We start from the raw sequence: 19,524 nt of genomic DNA, 5'->3' as shown, positions 1-19,524 counted from the left end.
CGTGAAAGCTGCTGACTGAAAACTTGGAGGCTCCAGAAACTATCGGCTGTGTGTGATTCGTGGATCCAAGAGTGCGCACGCGACGGTTGCATAAATCGAAAGTCGAGCAAATGGCACACGAGTGTGCCATGGCTCTTGTGTCGTGGGAGGAATAACTGACGCACACAGGCTAGGTCAGCGTTGTATAATCCACCCAGTACTATCCTAAACATCCCGAGTGAATAATTTAAAAAACGGTCACCCATCTTGGTCCGTCTCCCGTCGCGAACGTTAGCGATCGCAGCTCATCCATCATTCACTCTCTGCCGCGACTGCTACAGTCAACAAATCGTGCAATTATCCTTAATAAAGTCGCTCCGATCATCAATATTTATTCGCAATTACGTTTGTCAACACGTATTATATGCGTCTATCGACAATACAGTTTAATCTCCATGAATAATAAGTATGACTGGGGTTTATCTGTAACGGCGTCACTCGAGACCTACTCGACGAGAGGTTATGGAATGTCACGAGTACAGTTCTACATTAGATTCCGTTAACACTTTAACAAGCGTCCTATTTAAGTAGGGATATCCATCTAAAGAAGAAGCTTCCGTCGAGGAAAACGATTTCCGCAACTGGTCACGGATGCTAATCCCTCGCGAATCGCCGGTTCATCCCCGTGTCGATGATTAACGACTACAATAACAACACCCCGAATCATTTAGCGCGGCGCGAGTCTGTCGTTCGTTTAGAGAACAAAGGTGAGGGTGTATCAGCTAATTACTCGTCGCCCGAGTCGGCTGATTAATCGAAATTTGGAAACTGATCGATACGCGCCGCTTCTGTTCCCATTTTAGGGATTATGTTTGCACCGACGAACACCCCCATGCGGGGTGTTTAAAGGTTAATTCTATTAGAGTAATTTTCCGAAACGACGATGGACACAAAGCGCGAATATTCGACAAATTTAATTAGCGAACGGGTAGGTTTTCGAATATGACTATGGAAAGAAGAGCGGAAAATGTGATGAACGCGTTTATTTATTTAGTTCCGAGCGACTTTCTCGATGGTCAACCCGTACGAAACGCGCTCGTTTTCGTTTTGTTGGCCATCGCCGCAGTCTGCGCGGCTACGGAGTGCCCGTAAAACACGGAAATAAGAAGAGCATTAATGCGCGTACAACACATGGGGCTGGAAAGAACTTGGAGGAACTCCTCGTTACGCTAAGAAACTCTAACACGTTGGTCGCCCCGAAATGGGTGACAGAATTTTCCCATTAAGAAACCATTAAATTAACAATAATTAATTTACGAAATGTTGGGAAAATGCATTCCTTTATCTGGGTATTGAAAATGAAACGAGGTCAAAGGCTCGATATCCAGCTTATCTACCTCGAGGCACGCGCTGAGGGTGTATGTCGCAAAAATTTTCCTCATTCCCTTGGGTATATAGACAGAAGAACGTGCAAGCATCCAAGAGACCTGCGGAACTTACGATTATGAAAGCCTCAGGGATGTGTGTGCCAGGTTATTCTAATAAACAACGCTAGACACGCTGTTCCACGTTGAACAACAAGGGGTCTAGGATCAGCTAGGAATTTCGAAGCAACGGTTCGGACGATTCTCGGGCACAGGAGGCATAACACCACTTAGCGGCGCGCCTGATTCATTGGCTTGGCAAACGGTCGTGTGGCGTGTCACTCATGCGAACGACGTCGGCTGGGGATCCTCGTGGGCGGCTGTTACTCATCGAGCCAGATTCTATCCGTCCGAGTTTCGCTCATTTCAATTAAAAATTCAGGAAAACTACACTCTTGTTCTCCGAACTGGCCAATTATACTCCAACGGCCAGCCAACACGAATTACTCACGAAGCTGGTTGAAGATGGGCTTATATATAGAGCAACTCGAATGAAAATATAAATCTAAAATCGAAACTCCAAGTGAATTAATTCCACTATGTTAATCCGTTCGGCTGTTCACGTTCCTCTCTACGTCGTACTTGGACTGGCCCTTTGTGGAGCCAACGGAGCGTCCGCTCCCTTCCGTTCCGTCGTCCTATAATTACACGCGAACTTCTGCTTGGCATCGCAACGAAATCATTTGCCCCACCATTGTTTTCAGGCTCCGCGTTCCCCTTCATTACTCGCGACCACCCCGGAAAAAGAATGCGATGTCGAACCAAAGAGGAGATCGTCAAAGAAGCACCTTCAAACGACGTTCTGTGTAATTTGTATAGCAAAAACGAGAGTAAAAATAAAGAAAATAAAGGAACAGGGTAAACAAAAATCAAGTCGACCCATTTCGCTCGTGTACTTTGTAATTCTTTTTAACACTTTGCTAGAGATACTCGTAGAAATAACGATGAAGCTACGAACTATATAATCTAACCAGACTTGTTTGCTATTGCACCTGATCTTCAGAATTCATATTTCATGTCCTTACTGAATGAATGAAACGACTAAAAACGATCGAACTGCCTATACTTAAAAAGTAGTATACACGAGAGGAACGAGTCGTGTGTTTCTCGTTGTTAAAATTGAAAGAAATTAACACACAGGAAGGAAACAGTTGACGAGAGGAGTCCAGTTAGCAAGAAGCGTGATAATCGATCCCAGGGTCGCTCCTTCGAGGAGAAACGTATCGAGAGACCGATTCCCATAAACTTCCCGCCCCGTTTACGCTCTCCCGATCCTCCCGTCGTGAAAGGATCACGAACACAGCGGTAATCTCCCCAGGATCGTCGGCCGTAACCGAGAAGAAAATAAAATGGTTCCCCCGCGTCCTGATAATCGCATCATCGTTTCCTCGAGATAATTCCGCGAGTATCGCTAAGAACGAACCGGAAACAATGTATTTTCTCGAGGGGTTCGGCATCGTTCGGGACCGGAAATAACGCTTCCGAGAACGTGCACGTTTCCACGAACAACGTCGACGATAAACCCATCCGAACTGACCCTCGCGGGGCGCTACGACCCTCCAATTTATTATATTTTTGCGTTCCTTCCGCGTATCATAACCGTTTCGTCGATTCCTTGCCGTTTTGCCCGACGTCCACCCCTTCGCCCCCCTAAATCGTCGATGTCGTAGTTTGTTACCCGCGAGGGCCATTTGTCGTGACACTGGGACGAGTGGTCGTCCATCTTGCGAGATTATTGGACGGTGGTCGACAAACTATAAGCGCGGAAAAGGATGCCTCGATTGCTAACGCGTCGACTGTCAGGGTAAAAAGTTTCAAGGCAGTTGGAAACTATACGATATTTGTCATTTCGTGAAACTCACGTGTTCTATACAGATTCGCTTTCTTTAACATCTCACCGTCAGAATTAATTTCTCACTTCTTTAAAGTAGAATTCAAACAGATTTGTTACCCTTGCGTTAACCAGAAGACCCTTTAGTTTTGAACCATTTATTCCTACCACTATTCCAACACGTCTACTTCCGAGGATAATATCAAATATAAATTCCTGCTTTCAGAAATAACTCATGACCTCAGTTTTGGCTGTTTCATAACCCCCGCCAAGTATGATCACGTCAAGGCGAGGGATCCATCGTGGATTTTCCTTGTTAGGAAACGAGTCGAGCGTAAGAATGTCTCGCGATAAACTTGGTCTCCGTCGGAAAATCCCAGTTTCAACGACGTCGCCGACTACAAAGCGATTTTCCAGTCGCTAAGTCGCTTGGGGCGCTCGAATGCTGAAAACGCGTCGCTGCCAAGGCCAGGGAGCAATAAATTCACCTAAGATCGCGAACGAGCAAACGAATTTGAACATCAAAGGTGGATGGGACCTTGGCTGCAAGTTTCACGCTTCCAGCGCAAAATTTCCACGAGAATATGCGTGGGCTGCCTTCGACGCGACGAAACACGGACGGAGAGCGCATTAATTGGCGATTAACCGAGCCGGGACGCTAATTAGCCGGTTCAGTTTCCAGCTGTTGGTCTCTCGTTCCCGGTGGATTCGATTAATGCATTTATTTCAAAATAATCCCTTATAATCATTTCAAATCGAAGATCCCTAATTTTTTGACCACATGAATTCCTCGGTTCATCTCCGTTTTTATTTTTAAAATAAATTTCTCGTGACATTATTCATAAATAGTTTGGACATTTCCAGCCCCAGCGGTTAGGAATGGCTGTTTTATGGAAACGAGAGAACTTCCTCGGAGCTGCACCTGAACGGTGGTGTTTTTATAATGGGAACAACGGTAAACGTTAATGAGATACAAATTTCAGTTCCACGATTTCTTTCTGACTCCGACAGACGCGGGCCATTTAAGTTTCCACGTAACGAAGGTCTGAATTTAAATAAGAAAATTACGATTTAAATTGTGGAAGAAAGAAATCGCAATCTTCTGTATACCCGTTGCCCTCAGTTTTACGGAGACTGGAAGAGATGCCACGGGAAAGACCCGACCTTTCTAATGATTTAATTGTTTTTCTTCGCAATAGCAGGAATTTTTCTTTTTTCGAGGGTTTGCGTATTTTTATGCATTTATGGCGAATGGAAATATGGGGAATCTATGAAAATGTCCATAAAAATAGAAATAATGGAAGATAGGACAAAGTTTCATCCAAGCTTAAATTCTTTTTTTCTTTGTTGAACTTGCACGAACGTCCACAAGCCAAAGATGCTCGCTCTTTATATTCTAAGCTACTTTTTTTAAATTATGAGTTTCAGTTTAGGAAGTTTGCTTGAACTTACCTCGATACTGAAATAACCCCTGTCTACGTAGTCGCCGAGGAAGAGATACTTTGTCGAGGAGGGTGGACCGCCCACCTCGAATAATTTCATCAGGTCGTAGAACTGCCCGTGAATGTCGCCACATACTGGAACATACACAAGAACATACCCGTTAGATCAACCTGGTATCACCAATAAACCTACAGGAAATAAACCAGTAACTCGTTCGGAAAATAACATCCTTATAGGCTAAAAAAAAAACCTCCGTGTATCTGTACGCATGGAAGACAAAACGAAAAAAAAAAGGAAACAGGGTATCTCTAGCGGAAAACAATAAGCTGCGAGATTCGCTGAGAAAAAGGTAAAGGGAAAGGATAGGTTAATTTAATAGAGGGTATGCATACATAACGCGCGGGTGGCTGCGAACGATCACGTATGAAAGACGATAAAAGAAGGGGAAAACGTCCGTGAGTGGTCTGGCCTAGCGTAAGCAACGGACTGGAGGTATATCGGATGCCGATGCGGTGGTAATTGGGCGTCGCGACTGTCATCGATATTTTACGCTTTTCCGACGGGCGTTGGAAAACGCCAGCGTGGAAAACGGGAACCAAACGACGTTTTGCACTTTGTGGACGGAATCTGTGTATGAGTGTGTATCAGAAACGACCACTGGGTAATGTCACGGCCGCACGATGCAGTTATTTTTGAGCCAAAGTACGTGCACCGTTACAAACGAGTCCTTTCATCGACGAGGAAAAAATGCACGCGGACAGGTATTAACCCTCGCAGAGAATTTTTCTCAATACCAACCACTGACAACCCGTGGAACGTTGCTTCTACGAGTTAAAAGCGTTTCTTTTTCGTCGCAAAAATTTTTGGGTGCTCGGTACTTCCATTTAATTACTTGCGAATTTTTTTCGAGTTGTATCGTATTTAATACGCGTATACGTTAATGCTTTTTGAAGTAGAAAGAAATTTTGTCCGTGCAATAATACCCCCTCCTTAATGATCTCAAATTTAACCAAATATTATAGACGTTGCAGAGATCCCGAATCGGTGAATACGTTTCAAAGATAAAATTCAGCGCGTACTTTCCGGCCGTTCCCACCGAAATTACGCGTATCGACAATTCTGTTTCAGCGAAATGCTGAACGACTTAAGTATCGCGTTTCGCATCGGTTTCCACCGTGACTGGAACGGCTCAGCATAATTCAGCAACAAGTGGCAACTTTCGTTTTACGCGGGTTCGAGGATTGAATTTCATCGAAGGGAATGTTCCGTGTCCCTTCCAGGCGCCATGTCTGACCATACGCGCGCTACGACTACTGGAGCATGGAATAAACCTGAAATGGAACCGTCGATGGAACACGTTCAGGTTTTTTTTGCCATGCATCAATTAATTCTAAATATCCAACGTGTTTCCAGGCATGCAATTTTAGAAAGTAATATAACGATTCCGATTATTATATTACTTAATTTAAACCTCTGTAGGCTGAATCTTTTTTCTGAATAGGAAAAGTTGGATGGTCGATACGACCTCCTCGATTGTTCTTCCGAAGGTTCTTATTAATTGCAGAGGATTACGCTTCCAAGGACGTACTCTTTCCTCGAATAAATACTATTTGAGGTAATGCCGGTATTAACCACGACCTCAATCGATACAGTCTCGTACCGATGGCTTTCCACTTGGCCGGCTCTTCTTGCGGGAAAATTGATAAATCGCTCCCTTTCTACGCGAAAATCGAGCTACCGGGAAAATTCTATCGTCCCTATAAGCTTTCCTCCAGCGAAATCGAATATCCCTTCAAGTGACACAATCGGAAGCGACGGGGCGACTCGAAAGCGGAGAAGGTGGCGATTTATATCTTGAAATGAGGTAAGTGAGCATTACCCAATCAGGTGGATGTTACATAACCATAATCAATGTAGGTAAGGATAAATATGATATTCAAAGAGGAAACTCAACTATCACAATTATAATACTATTCCAATTCAATGAAAAAATGGACCTACAATTCGAAGATCTACCTATTACCAAATGATTCGTGCTCCTCGACCCAAAACGAAGCGATTCCCCGCGGTCTAGACGATCAGAACACCCTAGTATTCCATTTCCCCGCCAACAAATCAACCCCTGCGACTCGCAGGTTATCACGTCTCCGCAGTGATCCGAAATTCCTCGCGCTTTCGAATTACTTCCAAAAGACCGCGGGGTTCGTTGCACGAACGCTCGGAAATTCCGAGGAAGTCGCACCTGATCGGATGCTGGTGCACGTGTCGTGTTTACCGAATATCTCCGTGGCCAACTTGCTAAAGGAAAATTGGTCTTCTTCGCGACCATGGGGAGGGCATAGTTATTCCTGCCACGGTGTCTCCTTAAAGGAGGTACACGGATGTAATTCGTAGCACAGGGACCGAAGTTTCCAAGAGACGGGTTAATTTTCAGACTTGATTCTTTGGGAACGGATTTTCCGCGGCACGTGACGTTGGATCGCTTCGTTCGTTCGGCTCGACTGCGGGTTGAGTGCACGCGGGGGCGTTTTGGCTGATTAGTGGATCGAGAACGTCTGGGCCGTTCGTTGAGTTTACCGAAAGCAGTCACGTCGGAGGTGTCCTGAAGACGAGCGCGGAATAGAGCGTGGTTAATTGTCTATAATACGTTCTTGGAGGTTTTCGAGTCAGCTACTTGTTCGTTGTAGCACCGAAGACCATTGTGATATTAAGGGTGGTGGTCAGCAGAGCAATTCCAATTTAAGATTCGGGCTCTATGTGTTTTTAAAAGAGGATCTCTGATGAAGTAAAGATTAACACTAATCGATAATTCATTTGTACCTATTTCTATCTAATTTCGACCCAGTTGCTCCTCCCACAAAAGAATCCAACGTTAAACAAATGATTCTCAGTCCAACGCGTCGGGCGATCTCTTTATTTGGAACAAGAGTGGATAAACTCGAACAATAAAACCTCTGCACGAAAAAATTGCTATCTGGAGTAAAGAGAGGTGAACAAACGTGGCTCCGGTGTAAATGGACGTCGAATGGAACAAAGGGAGAGGGCGGAACGTGCATCCGTGTTCTGTTATGCGAGTGTGCGCGTAATTACTACGTTCTTGGTTCACGCAGCTCTCCTGGGATCGGCAGCACGCATAATTAACGCAACACGGAACACAAGCCTCCGTGTATTCAGAATACTAGGGGATCGTTTGAAATATTCAGCGCACCGTGGACGCCGCAACCCTGCTGCAATTAGTCAGCCTGTAATCTCATCTGGGCCGATGCAGGAGACATTCGTTTCCCACACGCAATTTCGAGCAATTTCTAGGAACATTCTCCGGTCACTTTCAGATTTTTCCTTGGCAAAAATACGAAAGATATCGAACTGAATTTATTTTTTTTGTACTGACACATACACCCGCGAAGATGTTACACGATTTTTCAGGTGTAGTTCGCTTTAATATTTAGAGAGTTATAAATATTATCTTGGTACTGTGCTTCGACAATTTCATCGTAATTGAAATTAAAAATGCAGTGGATTCTCTTGTAGGTCTTGTTCGGATTGTAACTCTGCTTGAATTTTAGTGCTTCTACACAGATACAGGAGATGCATGTAGCGTTTGGAAAATATTACTTTGTTCATCAAAATTAATACATAATATTTTCCACGATTATTTCTAAATCGATCAACATCATCCACCGCAACAATTCTCAGCGGAGAATTCGATATTATGAAAAACCCAGAGGAATGCTTGCAAATGATTTCATTATTACCTCGATGCATCATCGTTGCGTATAATTGAGCCTGTCGATGCAAACTCTTTGCTCGGCGGTAACGAATTAATCGCGAATAAAATATAACGAATTTGGTTCGACGGTAATAAAACGACAACAACGTTTCACTTATACCGTATTGCGTTGTTAACTGGTAGGCAATCGTTGTTATCGGCGCTGAAATTGCGCAGGGAACGAAATGGAACGTTATTCCTCATCGGAACGCGACCCGCGGCGAGACAACGGCGTTACCCGCGGAGTTTAATCCAGCTCGAAGCAACAACGCAAAAGCGATTCGACAGGGGGATTAGGTTGAAATTAATTTTAATTCCGGTTCGCGTTCTAGTCTGCTTTCACGACCCGACGCGCACCCGCGGCTTTTAATCGAAAATTCTGAAGCCGCGTGGATCGCTTTAAGCCACGTAGATGGAACGCCACCGGGTAGAATTAAGTTGATAATGGCACAATGGTCTTTTTTAAGGGATATTAAAAGTCGAAGAATGGGTTCTGTAGGCTTATAAGACGCGAAAAAGAAGAGACATCGAGGGAAAAGCATCTCTAAGCTCATGAGATATCATGAGCTCGAGATATCATTAAAATTCCATAGAAAATATTTTTTGTACGTTGACAAGTGGAAGAGATATTCAGGTGGCCTTGGTTTAGGTGGACCACTCTGTGCAGTAAAGAAGCTACACTCTCTAGAAGCTAATTCAATGAAGAAATAAAAATGAAAAAAGGCAACCCTTGTACAGGGTGTATAGTAAAGAAGCTTACACCTAAATTTGACACAGGATAAAAGGAAGTTTGAGGAGGAAAGCTACAGGGTAAACAGAAGTGAATCGAGAGGTCGCGCAACCCCCTGGTACAGGGTGTTTCAGGGTAAAGCCAGGCGAGGGCTATATAGGTCGTTCGTTAAACGAAGTGGCTCGTTGCAAGGCTGCTCGTCTCGGCTGTGAAACGGTGCATAAAAATGCACTTACTTAGCCGCATAAATCGATCCGCTCCGGTATGTTTACGTCGTTACATAGCGGTATATAAACCCGCCCCTTTCGACCCTACCCCTCCCCCCTCCCTACCAATGGAGGCACCCAATGTCCCTGGGAGGAAAATATGACGCCGTATACACGCCAGCAGGCGTGACAGATTTTCTGGAAAGGAAGCACGTCGTCTTATTTTAAATAATCGTTTCGAAATAAAAAGGAAAGCCTTTCCAAGGAAAAAAATGATGGACCCCGAGAAGGAGATACGTGCGATATACACACGTTAGGAGTATGCTTCATTTCACCATTATTTAGCAACGATAACATTAACATCTACTTTCTGAATGGTTGGCAAATGCTTGGCAGGCAATTGCAGGTCTGAATGGGTCTCATGGGAGCGTTCAAAGCGGCCAGACATCCGTCGGAAAATCGGCCGTGCCCGCGAGCATCGAGAGATCGATAGCGTCTGGGCAGAGTCATCGCGTTCGCCCTTTTTTCTGCTTTATTATCATTAGGGCGGTCGCGAGCGTGACTACAAATTGCGCGGCCGAGCTCGTTAATCAGACCGACGTGGGAATAATTAATACGAATGGCTGGCTTTAAACGGTCGACGCTCGAACGAGGACGCCCGGTAAAGGTGAGCGATATCGCGTTTCTCGATTTATAGCGAATCGACAACCGACGCTGTTCCAACCTGACACCTTAAAAAGAAAATCGAGAATTTTCATTGAATTCTCCGAATCGATTTATGTACATATTTATAACGAAAGATTTATTTAGAAACATCAAACTTATCATTCTATTCGGACAAATTTCTTCGATAGACATACAAAAGGATACTGTGTGGGACTTACTGTACGCGTTAATATCTCTCGAGTGATTAATGCGGTGTTCCTGTTTAATTGCAATGGTCGCCAGACGAGTTCTCGATATGAAAAATAGACAAGGAAGAGGTTACATCCAAACAAGTAACTCTCCGTGTCGCGACGCTGTTAAAGTTGAGATACGAGAGGATATTCTCCGCTCTGACAGCCTCGTGTCCGGAAACTACGATGGATTGAAACTTCCCGGAGCGCGATTATCCGAGTGATTGAAACGCGACTAAACGAAAAATTCCCGCTATATTTCCATCGTGGGGAGTTCCCGGACGATCGAGACCCGCAACGATTGAATATACGTCATCCGGGACCCAGTGGCTCAGAAAGACTCGAGTTGGGCTCGATTCATTGCCAACGATCGGCCCAAAACTGCTAACAGGACCCACAGAATTTATTTTGGAACGAGTTCTATCTGAAATTGTAGCGATAGAATTTTTCGATTCTCTAAATGAAGTGCTCCATTTTATAGAGTATCGTATTTATTTAGAATTCTCTCTAAGAGGTGTCGACTTGGCTTTGTACTACGCCTCTTAGACGTCTAAGAGTCTGAAGCACTCTTATCCTCTCTCGAAGCGACCAAATCTAAAACGTATCCCACGCCCCTCTTAGACAGAAGGCTTCTTACTACTACTTGCTCCACCAAGATAACTTCACCGAAATATTTCAAGCTACCTCCTGAAAGTACTCAATTATCAACCATGCACTTCAAATTCTCCCTAATCGAATTTCTCTGTCTATTTAAAGCTCCAGTTAACGAATTGGAAGCTTCCCAGCCAATTCTCCAAGAATTCTCAGTTCTTGCCTGACCAATCGCGCTTAACTCTGACAAAAATGACAATTTACGAGTGTCGAGAGGCGAGAGTGTGTCTAGTCTGGCACTCTTCGAGATCAGCTCGGTTCGTGGCGTTTTGAAACGCTGTCCGCGCGAATGGAACGCATTCTGGACACGTTTCGATGTAACGGTGCATCGCGACGCTCTAAACATCCAGGTCACGGTGGCGCAGTTAACCCGTATATCCGACGAGCCCGTTCCGCGATACGCTGACGATGAAATCGACGCTAGCCATCGGGAAACCGGAACAGATGGACTCTGAAACCCGGACCGAGGAACCAATGCAATCTTGGTCAACGATCTTCTATCGAAGCCTGATTTCTACCTTCGATTGATTATCAAAATTAATCACTACCTCCGAGTAACCATGAATCTTAGTTCCTACCTTTGAAAGTAATACTGCTAAAGAACAATTTCTAATCTCGAAACTAACAAGTCTCAAATTGGCTAACTCGAATCTAAAAATCCTCTACCTAAAAACTTCCACCGAGTAAATATCTAATGCACCCATATCTCAGGATTCCCAACAATCTCAACCGCCAATATCTTCCTCCCATTTCCTCTAAATCCTGGCCAGATAAGCTCCCAAGTATGAGATCTCCTCGTCGACATTCTTCCCCAGCGAACGCAGCTCGAGGACGCCTCGCCTAAGCCCGCGTCTATCGCCATCGAGAGACCGAGACACAATGCTGATAAGCATTCGCGACGGTCCAACGGCGACGGGTGGAGGCACGACGACATAATCCAGATGCAAATTATCGTCTTCTAACATCGGTCCACGGCGCACTTAATCAGCTCGAGCACGGCAGCGTCCTGAAGAGCCACTCCGGCTCCGCTATTAGCCGTGCAAGAGAAATTCCCAGGGCGGCTCTCACAATTAGCTTAAGCAACTTCTAAGCACAATGACTGTTGTCGGAGTTCCACGAACGTACTATCGCATTTCCCTCACGTACAGGCACCCGAAGACCTACCCGTAGAACTCCCCGAGGACTGTGGCAAAATTCTATTTTATTTCAACTTTGATAACACGAGGGTTGCTGATACCTTTCGACGAAGGGGTGTCTTCATACTGGCGAAACATATAGACGAAGTAAAATTCAACACATTGGTCGCCACGTCGACGAAAAATGGCTGACAGGACTTTTCATTAAGGAACTAAAAAAAGAATCACGCCAAAAGAGTCAAAATTTCTACATTATTTCCTTCGACATTCTAACATAGAGCACCCGATTTTTAGCGGCGATCAAGATACAGTGATCGACCGAATCAAGTAGTTTTCATTAACAGGAGGTCGAGAGGCCCGCCCACGGCGCTCGAAATCACCGTTCTGGTCGGTTACAGTCCCGAAACCACCCCTGTGAATTGCGTGCGTGCACGCGTACCGCGTAGGAACATCGTGTAACAGTTTCGCACGCGATCGTGTGAGTACATTTAATTAAAACGGGGTCGCGACTGGAGTAACGAACCCCCTACCCCTTGGCTAAAGGGGTTTTCGCTCTGTCCCTCTTCCGTGTCGGCTCTACGGGCTCTTTTCGCTACCCACGACACGCTAGAACGAGGCCTGATTGCGACAGCGCGAGTTCGGACCTAACGAGATAGGGATCTCGGTGTTTGCGATACTCCCAACCTCCTCCCATTTTCTTTTCGTTCACCGTTCCCTCTCGTGCGAGCCTCGCATCCGACGAGAAGGGATGGAAAAAACGCCACGTTCCACGGAAAGAAGTAACTCGCTAACGGTTCGCAGCTTTTTCCTTCTTTTTTCGTTTACTGCGCTGCAAGCTCTGATGAAAATTAACAGCGATAGGCAAAGTTGATTACAGTGATAGCGAGCTCCTATGAATCCACCAGAGACTGGGGAAACATTTGTTTGAAAACATCGAACATCGTATTTAATTAAGACAAATTTCTTCGGTAGCCATAGAGGGTGCAAACATTTATGTATCTACTGACTCTAACAGCTTCGATTTCTTTAAATCTGCCAACATCAATTACTTTACTACCAAGATTAATTATGTTCAGAAGCATACTCTACGTATATCCAACTCTATCCAAACTCCCAGCTCTCCCAAATGACCCAATGGACCTATCGAGATAAGACCACCGTCACGGCGAGTTGTATAGCGCCATATTGCGGCGCGGAAGTTTCGCCTCGCCGTGTGAGTTGCGGTTCGCCAACTCGCAAACAGTCTTGCGTAGACTGCGGGGGCTTCAGAAATGCTTTCGCGGCGACCAGCACGGATTCGGTGGGGTTTTGCAACTAAGCACCCGGCGCGCCGGTTCGTACTATGCGCGGATGCGTTGACTGGCTGTATCTCAATCCCGGAGCTCACGGAGGCCGTGTTTTCAAAGCCCTCGAGACGGGAACAGCCAAGTTAAACACTCGAAGACGAAATACCGTTTGACCAGGCCCTACGAGCCGTGTCTCGCCTCTTCGAGTAAATAGAGAAGCTAATTGGGAACGGGGCAACGATAAGTCGCCTCGGGCGCGAGTCGCGCAGCCTGAGTGGACGATCGATTCTGGTCGAGTATTGTTTATAAGATCGCGAAGTCGTGTAATACCTAATACACTAGGCTTCGTCCATTAGATCCAAAATGTATCCATGTCGATGTACAATATTCGAAAATCTTTGGATCAGATTTTGATTAGAGTATGATTGAGTTTAGTTGGCTTTAGCATTTGAATTGCATAGTTAGAATTCTACGAGGTCGGTTGCATTGAATTAGAGATGCAAGAATATTTTTATTCCTAAGAATTTTGTCCTCATTACAAAGAAGAAGAACGTACGAACCACTTCTGACCCAATAATCGTTGCACCACCGCAAAAAAATCCATCTTCTAATCAACAATTTTTCTATTATCCTCGTATATCGGGACGAGAAGAATAAATAGCCCGAACGTAAAACTTTCGAATATTTCCGAGTGGGAACGTCGAACTATCCAGCCATCGTTCATTGGATTTGTTTAAAGATAATACGCCGTGATAATATTTCCCCGTGATTTAGCGTCGGACACGAACGACAGTGATGCCATCAGGATTTATCGTTGCTCGTTAAAATTGCCCATAAAAGCCCGGCCGAGATCCAATCCGAGCACGGATTGCTTTTTCGGATTAAACGCGACTCTCGCATAAGAGCGACGCGTCTCCCTCATCTGGCGGGGATTCGCGAGCATTTCTATTCTCGACGGAATATGGCAGCGTGCGTAATAATGCAGCCAGAGATGCATCCCGTGCAACGAGCAACATCTGTCCCCTGAAAATGGGCTTCTCCCCCGAGGAACGGGAATAAAAGTCGAACGTAACTTCCTCCGCGCGAACACGGGATCGTAACTCGCGCTCCTTACGGGGGTTCGCGCGAGATTCGTCGACGAAAGTAGTTTCGCGTTGATGGGGTACGGACCGTGGGTGTCGCCCATGGTGCGTTTCGATTTAACGAGACGATCGCGACACTTCTGCGGCGGTGGTGGACTGTTCGGGGTGAAATTTGAGATTTGGAAGTAGGTCGGAGTGCGTGGGATTTGTGTTCGAGAGTATTCGAAATGTAGAGTTCGAAGGCGTTGAGTTGAGATTGTTATAGAATTTGAAAACATAGTTCGAGTGCATTCAATTAGAGACACGATGATCTTCGAATTCTACAGTTCGAGTACAGTGAGTTTGAAATTCTAGAATCTTGGGATCGTAGCGTTCGAGTGCCTCGAGTTCCCAATTGCCAAGGATGAAATATCACAAATCAAGAGCTTTAAGTTCTTCGTGTGACGTTATCCCGACAGAAGAGCTCGTGTGCCACGATCACCGCGTCATAAACTCCAAGTACACCAATCTCCAAAATGGAGGTCCTTCCAGTTCCACCCACGCCTTCTACCAAACCACGAAATTCGAACCCCTCGAGTTCCCAACTCGACCAAATCCAATAAACCAACCCAAGTGCTTGCAATTGTGGTAGCCAATGGAATCGATTCCGAGCACGACTTCTCCGATAATAGAATCCGTCTACGCCACTCTGAGGTCTACAGAAAAAGAAGAAAAAAATCCAGCACGCAGGAAGTCCCTATTTTCCGTTCCCTTCAATCGCATGTCCGTCCATCGTTCCATCTACTCCAAAACCCATTGTCCACGCGACACGAGCGCCCACATTTCTGGGCCACGGTTCGCTCGTGCCCAGAAAAAGCACACTATCGAACGTCCGCGATCTTCGAGCATGCACTTTTCCCCGTAGGGCTTTCGAATCGACGCCATCGTGGACACCGCGAAGTGCCCTTTGCTCCGGCGCTTCTGGCATTGTTAATGGATGACAAATGGACGGACGTCTGATTGATATTGCCAGGCGTGCGCGCTTTCGTCCCCGATACAACGCGCGCGGAGGATAAAGCGGGTTCGCGCGGATCACAGCCAGTGTGCGTTGTCTTCACGTCATCGACATACGTGTCAAGCCGGCTGAATGCGCTTCAACGCACGCATAGTTCGCCATACGTATTCAGAGGAAAACGGTAGAACTGATTATAACGCGGATTGCACAGAATCGCTTCCGAGCGGAGGATCAAAGCGATCCGCGGCACACCCTCTCGACGTTTCCGAATGAATCTCGCCCTTTTGAAATATTTGCGATAGTTGGGAGGGAACGGAAAGAAACATTCTTACAGAATCGACGCTTGGAAGAAGGGCCGAGAGGCTATTGTTGTGAAATCGAAGTGTCAAATGCAAACGGAATGATCGAACTTGAATTACAGGAAATTTCAGAGTATATATTTGGGTCTCTGAAAGTGAAAGAAGAGTATAGCAATATTAATTTCGGTCTCCTTTAAATATTTGCAAAAGTTAAGCTAAGTAAAGCTTTCTTACAGAATCAACCCCCAAACTGAAGAGTGATAGAGGTTCTGTTGCCGTGAAATCGAAATGTCGAAAGCAGAAGTATTAATTTAACGTCCTGAGTTAATTTCGCGAACTACGGTTTATTTAGCGAAATTTATTTAGCGAAACTAAAGCAGGGATCGATCAGCGATTAGATCGAAGCTATTGTACGGGAAGATCATCCCATCAGAGACGGACGCTCGCATAATCTGCGCTAAACCAGCTGCAGCTCTGGTTCCCACAAGCCTGCAGTTACATCCCTTAATCTTCTCATCCAGCGAGCGCGCGCGTTCGTTGTACGCCTGAATGTGTTTCCATGGGATTGTTCGATTTCGATCAGAAACTTTGTTGTTGCTATATAGCCTCGGTAATCCTACTCTCTTTCGACGGGAATGTACGCGTAAGACTCTGCGTCAGAGCCTCCCACAAGGGTTAACGAAAGGCGAACCCTTTCCAAACGTAGCCCGCCGTTAAACTTTAGGCAAACTGTGCCGTAACATTCTTTTTTGGATTAATTAAGCGTAGAAATCAATTCCGCGCCTTTATAAAGTAAATTAAGTATTTATTTATAAAGAATGCCATGAAACTTTCAATGTTTCATCAGACACGCGTTCCAAAGGAGCACTTACGGTTGTAAAAACAAAATGTCACATAATTAAGGCATATAATTGACTTCAACACCTAACAATCTTCAAGACAGTCCATGAAGCGTCTCCCTAGTAGAATCCAGGTCCCAAATATTCTGAACTCTCGACTCGCGATTCTACGCGTACGGCAGAAAGCCCGTGAAAAGTTTGACTACTCACGCGATTTATGAAGGGCGTAATAACTTCGTCCCCGCCGCACGTTAATACGAGTTACTCGAGTTGTACAAAGTTCCGAAGGTCAGACTATTATCTAAAGATTAGCCTGTTGCGGGTGATTGTTTGGAATTAACTGCTGCCAAAAAATCGATTTTTCCGGACTCTGAGATTATCTGACAACGGCTTTGTTTGTATAATGCTGCTGTCCTTAATTTTCGTAATGAAAAGGTTTCGTACAGAATTCAGCTGTGGTGGAGAAAAATAATCGGAAATGCGTGGTCATCGCTAGCGGAACGTCAAAGAGGAGGCACGATTGTCTGCGATAAAAATAGATCGATCGAAAGTGTAACGTAATGCGCGGTGTGTCGGGTCGTCGATCGCTCGATGTTAAGAATTCACGAGCAGCGGCTGAAAATCGTGTTTAACCGGGTTCTGGTCGAACGTCAGCTGTTCGTGTGCACGTGGACGCCTACGCCACGTGGCGTGCGACTCGATTTTTAGCTAATACTCGTTTCCTAAACTGCGGTCTATATTTTTTCTATATGTAAGTATTTCAATCGACTTTAAAAGTAAATTCTCTTCAGAAGATACCTTTACGCTCGAGAATTCAATTAACCTCGCGTTCTAAACCGAGCTCCCGAGACTAACAAAATAATTAAAGGAAGGTGTCCGAACGAGGATCGACGGTTTCGAGCATTCACGAGCACAATACCAACCCCGAATGATCAAGAATCCAATTGCATCGCGTACCAAAGGCTCCGGCTCTTCCGCTGGAGCAACGGAAGCTCGAGGATACATCTTCCTCGAGACGTTACATCGCCTCTCGCACTGATGGCGTATTTTTCACCGAGTAAAACCTGGTCTCTGTCGAGTGGAAAGTCGGAACGACCCTGCTGCCATTCCGAAGCGAGCCAACGTGACCCCAGGGGCGTCTGCAACCCCTTTTACGTTCTTTTTTCCGCGTCCTACCTCCGAGTCACGAAATATCTTGTTATCATTCGGTGGCACACGTGGCTGAGCTCTTTCAGTTAATCGACGAACACGCTAAGGCCACCCAGCGATAAGGGGAAGGTCCTTCAAGGTCGATTATCGAGGATTTCTCTGTGGCGAAGGATGCGTGTTCTTATCACTCCTCTGAATTATTTTTGAAGTTGTTAAATATAATTCATTTTTGTTTAAATCAATGTTTCCCGTCTTTTACTTTTCACTTGGAGCAACTTTAAAAACGTCCAAGCACCAGTAATTCCGCGTGTAAATTTTCAGCTTTGTACTTTCTAATGGAATTTTTACTCAAAAAAATTGACCGTCCATTACTGCTCCACGATTTCCTAACGATATTCATTTTTAAGCGACATCGGTAGCGTAATAGCGGCCCGAGAGTAGTACGCTTCGCGTCTCCATTTTACCGCGCCATCAAAAACCCTTCGGGGACGAAATGCGTTTCTTATTACGGATCATTATACGGCTGTTATGTTGCGGGGGAGGGCCTGGAACGCGGTGATTTATCTTTCGTCCGAGATTCCGCGCCGAGGGCTGAAAAGCGATGGCTCGCAGGGGGTTGAGAAACGTCTTCGAGATACGAATACAAATGGCTTCGGGGACGAGACGTCCCCTGGCGCCCATAAATAATTACTTTACAATCTCGCGGTCCCGGTTTCACTTTTCTCCCGTCGTTCCCCACGGTTTCTTTCCTTCTGTAATTGTTTATCGATCGACGACGGACAAATTAGCGTTAGCTACGAACTCGCCTAAAATAATGGCTCTGACGACTGCTTGGATTGCAAGGTGACTATGCCACGATGGCTTTCCAAGCATTCTATTTATGTACAAAAATATATGAACGAATAATGATATAATGAATAATTTTAGCAATCATAAATGCTAGGAATTATGTAATAATATTTTGTATACACTTGAGAACCTTCTACGTATTTAATTTCGTATTTGGAACGAATTCCCTGGGAGACATCGACGCTCCACGTTTTAAACACTAGGGCGACAGACTTTCCTGCGCCGCGGCCGTTGAAATCACCGAAAATATCGCCCGCGAGTCGCAAACTTCACAGACTTCTTTTTTCGCCCGCTTTCCTCCCATACTATGCACCGAACTAATCCCAACCAGACGATATCAAAGTTTGAAAAGTGAAATGATCCTAAAGTTGCTGAAGGGTACCAGTCATTAACTGGATGCAATTTATCGAGCATCAACGCTATTTTGGTAAACTAGTAAGCGAACGTTAACCGGCGTATCGAGTTTAGTTTATAATTCTGCAGCGAGTTTGGCGCAACATCGATTAGTTCGTCATCGCGTTGGTAACGGGGAAAGTATCTTCCCTGGCACGTTAATTAAAGCAAGAGTTTCTTCGTTGCGCGTTCCTGTATACCGATGCTCGCGTGGAAAACGATCCTTCTAATTATCGTCGACGAACGACGCCCTGGCGAGTTTTCTGGCGGCGTTCGCCATCGCGGAAACGGAAAATCGGAAACCAAGGAAATCTATTTTCGTCGATGACGCAACAATTTTGGAATCGGTGTTTTTGTTTTAAAGACTGTTGTGGTTATTACACCTGATTATGAGAATACTTCTTCCCATCGTCAAACAGCAATATTAATATTATTTGTTGTGCAATACAGAAGACTAAATCCTTTTTCCTAACTTTTTTCACCAGACTTCTGTTTTACAATTTTCCACATAAAATAACAAGAATGCTTCAGATTGGACTCAACAAACTCTAATTATTCTACGCTACCA

At 45.2% G+C, this 19,524-nt stretch overlaps 1 protein-coding gene across 5 annotated transcripts in view; it reads right to left on the bottom strand.

Moving 5' to 3' along the window:
• Window positions 1-19,524, bottom strand: part of LOC128876884 (uncharacterized) — a 139,373-nt gene that overhangs the window by 50,782 nt on the left and 69,067 nt on the right. For all 5 annotated transcript variants that reach the window (XM_054123685.1, XM_054123684.1, XM_054123686.1 and 2 more), the window contains exon 4: window positions 4,687-4,811. In XM_054123685.1, coding sequence (XP_053979660.1) covers window positions 4,687-4,811 — 125 coding nt within the window. The remainder of the gene's footprint in view (window positions 1-4,686; window positions 4,812-19,524) is intronic.

The sequence above is a fragment of the Hylaeus volcanicus genome, chromosome 5, assembly GCF_026283585.1.
Source record: "Hylaeus volcanicus isolate JK05 chromosome 5, UHH_iyHylVolc1.0_haploid, whole genome shotgun sequence".
In the NCBI taxonomy this organism is placed as follows: Eukaryota; Metazoa; Arthropoda; class Insecta; order Hymenoptera; family Colletidae; genus Hylaeus; species Hylaeus volcanicus.
Note: the sequence above shows the minus strand (reverse complement) of the source record. Positions and strands in the feature narration are given on the sequence as shown.